This window comes from Amblyomma maculatum, chromosome 6 (assembly GCF_055883805.1).
Source record: "Amblyomma maculatum isolate TAMU_Amacu chromosome 6, ASM5588380v1, whole genome shotgun sequence".
NCBI lineage: Eukaryota > Metazoa > Arthropoda > Arachnida > Ixodida > Ixodidae > Amblyomma > Amblyomma maculatum.
The window spans coordinates 68,674,116-68,684,417 of NC_139349.1; the positions used below are offsets into that span (position 1 = coordinate 68,674,116).

Below are 10,302 nucleotides of genomic sequence, written 5' to 3' on the forward strand. Positions count from 1 at the left end.
GGAACTGCACCTTTCATCTTCAGAAATTCAGTTGGAGGCGGATTTTATAACTGTGCCAGCCCCACATTAGGCACAGTGTGAAGGTGGTGGCAACAGAATCAAGAATAGCTTGTTGTAGCTTACTCCCAGGCAGCCTTGCAGGTTTAATCTTGCATATAGTCACTCTGGAAAGTCTACACACCCTTTTGGATCTCTATCTATTAAGACATATATAGAGCCCTTGACACTTCTGTGCATCACTGAAGCTCCCCCATTTCTTGGCTGAATGATAGGAATGGCAAAATGATGTGCTGCTTGGTAATCTTGGTTAAAGACTTCATGTAACTGTGTGTGCTTATTCAGTATAATATGAATAATTATTCCTGTTCGGGCACTTTCGAACGCTGTCGCTTCAGTAATTCTGCTGTCGCAACCGAGCGCCACGATGTACCTCTAGAGGGGCTTGCAGAATGATCTTGTTCAATAGACCTAGAAGAGAAGCCTAGCCTACAGTCACAATACTACTAGTAAACTCTTTCACTGCATTCCCGTCACCCTCACTGGTGCTAAAAAGGCTTGCTGCACATCTGTGGCTAAGGAGCAGTGCCCTAGCTTTGTCAGTAATCAGAAAAACCTTCTTTTTTTAGCTTTCCCCACCCATATAGTAGGACCTCATTGATACGTTCCTGTTCATACGATTTCCTGTGGTGTAAGGGGACGAATCATCCTGAAACAGCCACGCATCTACACTTTTATGCGGAGAAAGTCTCAATTCTGGATGCCTTTGTAGCTCATTCAACTATTTATTTTTATTTTTTTATGTTAGGCAATTCGGCTCGTACATTTTCTCTGACAATGCATTTTCGTTTTTCGGCATTTTTTTTTAAACATATCAATGGGGTTTTACTGTATATGGAAAAGTAATGTGTTTAGCGTCAGCGCAAGGTGGTCAGATGAAATGGCATTATGGAGAAAATCCACTTCCCTAATTTTCTGCAGCAGAAAATGTTATATCCTGCAAATTGCGAACAAACAACCTGCAGTATTTCATGCAAGATATCAAAGAATGCTTTAGAATGCATCTCATGTTATATTCGAAACCGTCTTCAAGGTAGCTACTTTCGTGACTAGGAGAAGCCAGCCAAAAAGAGACTGTGTGGATTACTGAGAAAGAGAAAGAGACGAGTTGAGTAGTAGGTGTAAAGCACAAGTGGGCACAGGACTGGCAGCTGGAAACACTAAGTGGCGGCAGCACATCTGTGACAAAGGTCGCTGCTTCTTGCTAGACTGCCTGCATTAACACACTAAAGACTTCGCTTCACTCGATTGCAGTGCAGGCACCTCAAGCATCACCTTTTAAACAATGTCAATGCATCCTTTGATTTTAGCGTGCTGTCCATGTTTACTTCGCAATAATTGGCCTCAATAGTTTGAGACTACATCGTAGTCATGTTTCTCTTAAAATCTTTCAGAGGTCTCGAACTCCCCGTCGCATCATATCCGTGTGCAATACAATAGACCCCTTTCATAAATGTTAAGTCAGCTTCACCTCTATGCTGCATTCCTCTCTAATGGCGGAACAGCAGTGTATTGAAACATTATATTATGGCCATAATTCATATCATTTATGCATCAGAACATATTTGCATAATTGCTCTATAACCACTACATGCATCTGTGTAGAAGCAGCATGCGATTTCAGGTCTATATCGCCATTTTTCTGGCGGCCAGTGACGCCATGTTTGGGGAAAGAAGCAGCGTGGGAAAGCCTACTTAACGATTTTTGCAAGGGGTCCATTTATGTTTCAGTGTATCTGCTGATGCCCTCAACAGTAGTAGTAGTACCAAAATTAAGGATTGGATGCTAAACAAATTCCACAAAAAGAACAAAAAACGTAAATCTACAATTTTGTACGCAATGGCGGGAAATTAGAGACCTTAATAATATGCAATGATTTTTCGCAGACTCGAGAGAAAATAGCGAAGTACAATTTTTTTCCTCAAATTGAATAATAACCACAGAAGACTCTTTGGACAGGTTCATACCTCAGGGCACATATCGAACAAGGCTGTGTTACAGTAAAGTCTACATTCAGCTCAATATGACAGTTTGAGATCTTTTGTAAGAACTGGAGGCATTTTAATTAGCCTACAAGTAATTTTGTCAGAAATGTGTATTAACTGGAAACAACAGCAGCAGGCCATTCCCTTGAAGGATAAGTGGAGCAGAATCAGTGTTTCATGTTTCCGACATAATCTACTTCTGCCGGTGTTTCTTCCAAACATGCGTTGGTTGAGTCAGGTGAAGAAACAAACAGCATGGTGTTCACACCAATGCGCGCAAATTCTTAAAGCTGCATTGTTTACTGCACTGATTGCTGCTATTTCGGATGGCAAATAAAGCGTAACTCGATCTTCTGTGGCTTGTCTTTTTCCAGTGATCAAACTGATCCTTTCAACCGATCCCCCCTGACAATGGAGATGGTGATGCCAAATGAAGACCTCAAGAAGAAGATCTTGGAATGGAGAGCAAAAAGAATTCAGTGACGCTAGCTTGTTTAATTTTCTGTTAAGTTTTCTATAGCATCTATTACCCATCTGCTGTTGTTGTTTTGTCTTGTACATATATAGCAGAGAGAATAGAATAAATCTTTTTTTTTAATGTTCATTGCCTTGAAAGGTAGCCTTTCCAAATGTGAACTGTAAGTGCTCTTTGTGACACGTAATGGTCTTGTAGCTCACAGCATATTCGGCAGACTGTTTCAATTGCCACTGAAGTCAATGATAGTTGAAGCCTTCACATCACATCATGTCATTGTCAAATGGCATCGAACGGCGATCAGATGAACAGCAGCTCACTGCATACAGATACTGCATCTCGTGACTACGTGTTTGCACGCTATGCGAGCTGCCAGCTGATAAATACTGTCTTATTGAATTCCTAGGCATTCTCCAGTGAGTTTTTCTCTTCGCTACTAGTGAACAGCACACATAGCCATGATAATGCATATACTATGGTGAGGCTGCCCAAAAGTCAAAAAATAATATGCCTCTGCCCGTGCCACTAAGTATAATGGGCTGCCATGATAATACAGATGTATATTGCATCTCAGCAACTTTGTCACCATTTTCCTGACACTGCTTGGAATAGCTGCATGATTCACGTCAATACACTGGCCAAAGCAACATTTCATGCTACAGAATAAACAGTAGCCAAAAGTGTCACCGAGTTTGCCAGACGCTAGCACCAACCACCATCACCTTAGCTGACACACAAGACTAGACTGCCTCCAAAGCTCAACAAAAGTAGTCGCTGCCATGCAACATCTCCCAGCTATGATTGAACAATGTGTAACAATGGAAGTGTAACAATGGTAATGCTTTCCCAGGCACACTCACATCTGTTTTCCTCAAGATGAAATGTCAATTATTAGTCGTATAATATTGTAGTCTTTAAAACTTCCCAGACCTGTGCATATTTGACCAGCATTTTGATCAGGAATGCCTGGCACTGCAATGCTCTTAATAATAAAGACTGTGACCTGCAGCAGTTCCCCTAGAGCTACAGTTCCAACATGGACCCACCCACACCAGTCATGCACACTTATGTAGGGACTCTCAATTAAGGTTGTACACAAACATGCTGTGATTTTCTTCTGCCAAGCTAAAAGCAAACTTCCAAAAATAAATATATTTAATTTTCAACACAAAACATGCACATGCACACACACTGTCAACTAGCTTTTGACCTCTCCTCAATCTTCTTTCGCTTCAGCTGCTCGACAAGAAACTTGAACCTAAGCATGCACTCCTCCTTCGATTTGCCAGGAACGGCTTCAGCTATTCGGTCCCAGCGGTCCTCCGTTCCCTTGGGGAACTTCTGTAGTGCGACTTCCATGCTCTTCTGCTGCTCTTGGCTCCAGTCGGCGACTCTCTGTGCGGCAGGCACGGCCTTGGGCTGTCTCTCGGCACGCGTTGGCGGCGGTAGGTCGGGCTCTTCGTTTTCGTCCATACACTGGTAATCCTCACCCGTCACCCCCTGCGAATGCGGCGCAGCGTTTGCGGCTGGAGAGTTCCGCAGCTGCTTCATGACCGCCATGACTTCATCCTGGCTACGGTTCAGCAGGTCGGCAATTTTCTGCCACCGCTCCACGGTGCCGGTGGGGTATTTCTTCATAGCCCTTATAAGAGCAACGGTGTCATCCTCGCTCCATGGCGTTTTGCGAATGCTACCCTTGTCATTGCCCGCGGAAAGCGTAGTCGCCGCACCGCTGTCGAACGTGGAAATCGCACTGCCAGCACCGACCGGCATCTCACCAGCTTCGGGGATAACACGCGCTCTCCTCCTAGGCTTGCGCTCGCGCTCGGATGATTCGTCGCACGAATCGTCGTCGCTGGTCTTCTCTTCCTCAGCAGCGGCACGACTGCGACGCTCCTGAATTCTCACGAAACACTCGCGTGCAAGAGTCGGCGAATTCCAAGCTAACCAGCCTAAAAACACAACAAAGCGAACTATCAGCAGGTCCTGGTACTGCGGTTTGCCGAGGCTTTCAATGTAAGACGCACGAATCTCATCCTCGACGGGCGTCAGCTTCTTCCACTTGCGTTCCTTGCGTTTGAATTTGGCCAAGACGGTCTCTTCTAGCTCGAATTTGCGTTCCCAGTACGCTGCCCAAGACAATATGTGCTGGCCAAGAGTAAGCAGCACGACGAGAAAGAACAGAAGCTCAGCAATACCCATCTTACGCACTCGCCGGTAGTAGTACACGGGCTGCCTCCAGTCAGGCAGGCCATTTTCGAGTACTGCATCATATTTCTTTCGCTTCTCTTCATCTTTCAGTATCTCTACGACGGCTACAATCTTACGGAACTTCTCTTCCGAGCCTTCTTCCTTGTTTTTGTCAGGGTGGTACTGAAGAGAGAGTTTCCTGTAGGCTTTCTTGATTCCCGCCGTGTCAACATCAGGAGACAGCCCGAGGAACGTGTAAAAGTTCTCATTCACATCTTCTACGACGTCGAACAGTTCAAGGTCCTCCTGGGTCCACGCAGAGACACCACTGTACAAGAAGAAGGTAGTAATCGCGAAGTAATACGGTATTTTTGAACGGGCCGAACCTACAACAACGAAACATGACAGCGTCAACATGACATTCTAGCCTTGATGATGATAATTAAACACGTGTGCTAAAAGCTAAACTGGCTAAACGACGTGGCAAAAACACATTCTCAAATTTAAATACCAAGCATCAACGCCTTTATTTTGCCATTTTATGTAGCTTTAAAAGATGATTGTGTACAATTAGATTTTGTGCTAAGCGTTTCAGGCATTAATAGCACATTATTAGCAATCTAAGATTTGGGCAATTTTTAAATCGATCCAATCCAAGTCCAGCCTGCAGAGACAGGCGGAAGGACTGGCCGACCTCCACGGGCTGAACGGACTGAAGAAGCTTGCAACTTCCCATTAGTATAACCGCGAACTTATAATGGCTGCGAGCATGTTGCGTCTGGCAATGTGTAGAGGTAAGGTATAGAATTTTAACCGCGAATTTCTACGCATGAAAATGAAGTTTTCGCTGCATCACAAACCATTTGCAAGACACCATTCTCCGTTACGTCCTCGTTTCATTTGTGCCCGTGTTCACTTGCCACCCTGAATACGCTTTTCTTATTTTTCAGGAACATCTGTCAGTTCTTTTCAAGCAAGGGCATACTTTTCGACCATTGTCAAGAAGCAGATGCCGCTGGTTTCGTCCATGCCTCAGAAACTTGCGCCGTATAAGCCTCAGATTACAACTGTTCGGCTGGCCTCCGCGGACAGTAAGTGTAGCTGCTTATTGTCCTTGTCTATTTAAATTTCTGTTTACGTTTGCTGCTTTGAACTCTGCAGCTAACTACGTCTGGATCTGGAAGGCGGAGCGCATTCTCGCCGCTTCTATGCTCGCCGTCGTACCCGGTGCTTTCATCTTCCCCAGCCCAGTGATGGATTGCCTTCTCGCAATAACCGCTACCGTGCACATGCACTGGTAAGTGGCAGGTTTGTAGATAGTCACGAGCGCCTCTACGAGGGGTATCCAAAAAGTAATGCCGCTTTTTTTTAATTCCTGAACAGTGTTCATTCATAATTTATCAAATTCACAAATGTTGTAGCCGCATATCAGCCGGGTCCATAAGGCTACGCCAGAAGGGGGAGAAAAAAAAAAAAAAACCATAAGGGGCGCAAGTTTAGTACGGTCCACTGTTAAAAGGAACATCCCACCGCGTGGCCACAGCGCTCCGTGGAGCGCGAGCACCAGGCACATGCGCAGCGAGTGTGAAAGGGTGAAAGGTGGAGACAGCTTTGCGTCGTCTGCTACGGCGCTCTCTCGGCGCTTGCCTAGTGGAAGTGTAATATCTAGAATGTAAAAGCTAAAATAAAGTTATAAACTGCATATTACTGGCCACGACTTCATCTCCGATTTCTGCTCGTCGTATATTGCCTTTTTCACATTGTAACAAACGTGAAAGCATTTTAAGTGCCTTAAATTCTTTGCAGTTCGTACATATCACAAATTAAAGCGGTGGATCCATACCTGGTGCATGCATTCGGATGCATACGCCGGGGATTTGTACTACCCAGAAGATGCCTAGAGGGCGCTTTTTAGCACCGTTTTCGGCGCCCCCTGGGCAGCGCAAGTCTCCCACACCATTTTGTTTCCCCTTTGGCATCCATCTGCTAGTCAAGCTGGAGGCTGGGTTGCGAGAAGGAGTTGAACCGATGGCATATGTTTCTCCGGTTGTATGCCGTTCGTTGCAAGTGTAGGTGTCCACTTAGAAGCGAGACCTATACTACCCCTTCCTTTTCCGCAAAACCAACCAACTAATACCTCTGTCGCACAAACACTTCCGATCCTCATTGAACTCGATCTGCATTGGTTTTCAAGAAGTATTGAAGCATCCGGTGCTACACGACCGTTTCGAATTATCATTTAGAAGATTCCTTCGTGTGCATTACGTGACGTCTAGGGCGGTGACGCCCGCTCTTGAATGTGCTTGAAAACTCAAGAGCGATTGAGGAAGCGGCTTCGAGCCAAGCAAGCCTGGGCTTAATTGCACTTGAAATTTACCATGCGACAACCTCAATCTGCATCGGGTTCCATGAAGATCGAAAGTGTTCAAGTGACAGATGTATAAAAAAATCGTAGAATGAAAAAGTGATGTCAACGCAGGCGAAGCTTAGGTGTCCTCCTAATTTTTTCTTTTAAGGCAGTCCCGTGCATGGGACATCGTGACACTAACCCTTTTGACAAATCAAAATCTTCCAGTCACTGCGATGCCAGTTCTTTCCTTCAAATGGGACCTCCAGTGCTCTAGCATTAAAAGCTATTGTAGAAAAGGCTTGCATACCCTTATTCAGTGGTGGCCACATAAATTAACCGCGATCACATTATATATTAATTTAGGTCCAGGATATATGCAGCTGTAATATCTGTTAATGTATTATATATTTTGAATAAACAGTGATGGCAAAAAGAATATTAGGGGCATTTCTTTTTGGACACCCCTCTAATCGCGTTACTGCTGGTGCTTGCACGACTTTGCTTTTGCATTGTTGCATCACTAGTTAGCACAGCTTATTGCTGAGGCAAGACAGACAAGGTAGTTATGTTGTTCTAGAAAACTGCACCCGATGTTTGCAGAAGAAAAAAAATTGATGTTGTTGTGTAGCAACTAGTAAAAACGATACTCATTTAACTATTTCCTCATCATGAGGGGAATGACCATTTTTTGTAGGTTTCTGTAACAGAAGTCTTTGTGCAAACGTTATTAAATTTATTATTTTATGTAACATATGAAATGGAAGTAACTAAACATGCACTCTAGGCATAGGAATTATATAGTACTAAGTTTGAAAAACAAAATATTTGTTGCACCACAAAATTTTAATTGCCAAAATTAAGATTTTACAAAAATTGAATTTTGCTTCCGTTTTTGTTTATTTGAATAAAACTGCTTACATACAATAATTTGAACATAACTTGTAATACTGCACTTGTACCTGAACAAGAAAAAAAACTTGAATTTTTTTCTTAGAATATGTTGGGCCTCTTATTAGCCACTGTATTAAAAAAAAAAATGAAAGATTCAAGTCGAATAATATTCTTGGCATAGAATGATAACTGGACACACAGAATGAGGCCAGCGACGAAAATAAAACTAACCAGCTCGCGGACACCGATGTTTCAACTCGGTTTGTCGTCATCGCTGTCAAAACTTAACTCTGACGGTAAAGACAGCACTGCTGCTTCGAGTGTCAAAACCAGCTGCAGAGTGGGCAAAGTCATGACATTTGCAACGTTTTCGAGCTGATCATTCTTGCTTTCAGCTTACAAGCTACCGTGCCTTTGGAACGCGGTCAAAAAATGCTGTCTTGAGAGAAAAAAGCAACAACATTGAAAACGAAACTTCATTTGCCAGGTGGATCAGCATATCCGTAAGCTAAGCGGAAGGGTTAGAAATCTGTATGAGTCATTGTTAGCAGGCTAATAGATATACCAAATATTCGAGGATTCGGAGCACATCCAGAAAATGGGGCTACGAAAAAAAAAAAAAAATTATAAAGTAAACTTTAGTTGTCGGATTACATGCCAAATGACGCAGTGTGGCCGTAAGCAACATGGAAGACTCTAAAATCGTCATGTGAAGTTGTCGTTAGCAGGATAACGATGCTCAATGGGCACGATAAGGAAAGAGTTAAAAAGGCTGCCACTAAGACATATGCTGGAATGCTATGCCTGGAACACATCAGAGGGCTTGGGTGGGTCTGCGCTAGCTCCGAAAAACTACTTGCACTAATTACCAAGAGCTACCTGTACACTAGCATTGCCCTATTAATGAGTTGGAGGTCATAACTAGTTCAGCAGACAGGGTATCTTAGTACTATTATGTAGAGCAACAGTCATTTTTTCAAAAGTATCAAAATGTGTGTGCTGTTAACTTGACCAACTTGACCTCTTTTCTGGTTGTGGTCACTCACTAAGTGCCTGTTTCATCGTGCTCTACAGGGGTGTTGAAACAATCGTGGTCGACTACGTCCGTGCTTCCCTCTTTGGCAATGTTATCCCCAAAGTTGCAGTTGGAGGTGTTTATGCTCTTTCCATTGCCGCTCTCACGGGCTTGCTCTACTTCAATTTCACGGATGTTGGTCTTGTCAAGGCAATCCAGCTGCTCTGGACCCTGTGATCATCTAGGTAGACATGGAAAGCAAGCATATTCCTGCAGCTGGTACAAATAAAGGCAGTCAGAATGTTCCGCATGTTGTTGCCTTATTTCTTGATAGTCGCGTGCAACGGGCAGTCAGGTTTAAGCATTTGGGTGCCAGGTAAAAGGCAACTCTGTGGTTTGAGCGTTTTGATTTTAAAATTGCACTATGTTCTTCAGAGTTGCCTTTTTCTGGTGCTGAAGAGTGTTTTTGAAAACATCTATTGGCAATGCTTTAAGAAAGAAAGCCAAAAATAGGTTTCGGCCTGTTTTCGACCTGTCTGTGATGTCAATGCCGGCCAACCTATGACGTACCAGATGCGGCCGCAAATCCTATCGTGTGCCTGTGATTAGCTAAACTAGTGACTAAGTTTACAGATGGAGTCACCGTTTATCTCAAATGACCAAAAGAAAGCTCAAACATTTAGCCTGCATCAAACACAGAGCAAAAGTTTGCCCTAGAAATATTCCCGATTGAGGCCACAAAATGGGAAATTTTAAAATTCATTTGCCCTGCATTGAAACATCAAACTGCTGTTGCATCAATGAATGTATCTTCACCTGCTCTCAGACATCAAGTTAGTCAAAAAGAACTACTGAATGAATTTTTATTAAGAACTTTTCTGGGGTTTGGGCCCACCGCGGAAGTGGGGGGCGCAGCGGGGTTTATGGAGCTTCTCCCAAGCGTACACTCCTATAAAAGCAGAGCACCAGGCCGGGGGACGCTCGTGCCCATTTTTACCGGTGGGTGTCCAGCGGTGGGTTTCGAACTAACAACCTCCCACAATAGCACGCCATCATCTCTAGTGATCCTTCTAACATGTTTGGTTACAGATATTGACGTACCGCATGTCTTATTAATCTTTGGTTGAAACATGTGCAACCTATGTGCTGATTAAATGTACACATCCTTAAAAACCAACCCACTGCAATGGCTCAGTGGCTAGGCACACTGCGATTGAGCCAGAATACCTGGGTTTGAACTGGGCCAGAGCAACTGTGCTTCAATCGAAGCGAAATGCAAAAGGCACCCAGATACCGTATGCTGCCAATGCGCAAGTGCAGGTCTCCCGGCGGCCTAAA

At 43.9% G+C, this 10,302-nt stretch overlaps 3 protein-coding genes across 4 annotated transcripts in view; 2 read left to right on the forward strand and 1 right to left on the reverse strand.

The window, feature by feature from the left end:
- Positions 1–2,647, forward strand: part of Ube4A (Ubiquitination factor E4A) — a 46,453-nt gene extending 43,806 nt beyond the window's left edge. For both annotated transcript variants that reach the window (XM_084606888.1, XM_084606889.1), the window contains exon 20: positions 2,418–2,647. In XM_084606888.1, the coding sequence (XP_084463014.1) occupies positions 2,418–2,526 (109 nt within the window). In that variant the 3' untranslated portion in view covers positions 2,527–2,647. The remainder of the gene's footprint in view (positions 1–2,417) is intronic.
- A 1,008-nt stretch (positions 2,648–3,655) lies between these two features.
- On the reverse strand, positions 3,656–5,155 carry LOC146185964 (uncharacterized protein F54F2.9). The gene has a single exon (XM_084606890.1). It carries the CDS (start codon positions 5,123–5,125, stop codon positions 3,713–3,715), a length of 1,413 nt encoding a protein of 470 aa, XP_084463016.1. The 5' UTR covers positions 5,126–5,155; the 3' UTR covers positions 3,656–3,712.
- A 193-nt stretch (positions 5,156–5,348) lies between these two features.
- On the forward strand, positions 5,349–9,274 carry SdhD (succinate dehydrogenase, subunit D). The gene is made up of 4 exons (XM_084606891.1): positions 5,349–5,502; positions 5,659–5,799; positions 5,870–6,005; positions 9,024–9,274. The coding sequence occupies exons 1-4, from the start codon at positions 5,466–5,468 to the stop codon at positions 9,199–9,201; spliced, it is 492 nt and encodes a 163-aa protein (XP_084463017.1). The 5' UTR covers positions 5,349–5,465; the 3' UTR covers positions 9,202–9,274.
- The last annotated feature ends 1,028 nt before the right edge of the window (positions 9,275–10,302 follow it).

Excerpts from the sequence above, each read along its gene's own strand:
- LOC146185964 (XM_084606890.1), bottom strand. The coding sequence starts at position 5,125 with ATGTTGACGCTGTCATGTTTCGTTGTTGTAGGTTCGGCCCGTTCAAAA.
- SdhD (XM_084606891.1), top strand. The coding sequence starts at position 5,466 with ATGGCTGCGAGCATGTTGCGTCTGGCAATGTGTAGAG. Across the intron at positions 5,800-5,869 it reads TCGGCTGGCCTCCGCGGACA|CTAACTACGTCTGGATCTGG; the intron begins GTAAGTGTAGCT and ends TGAACTCTGCAG. Across the intron at positions 6,006-9,023 it reads GCTACCGTGCACATGCACTG|GGGTGTTGAAACAATCGTGG; the intron begins GTAAGTGGCAGG and ends CGTGCTCTACAG.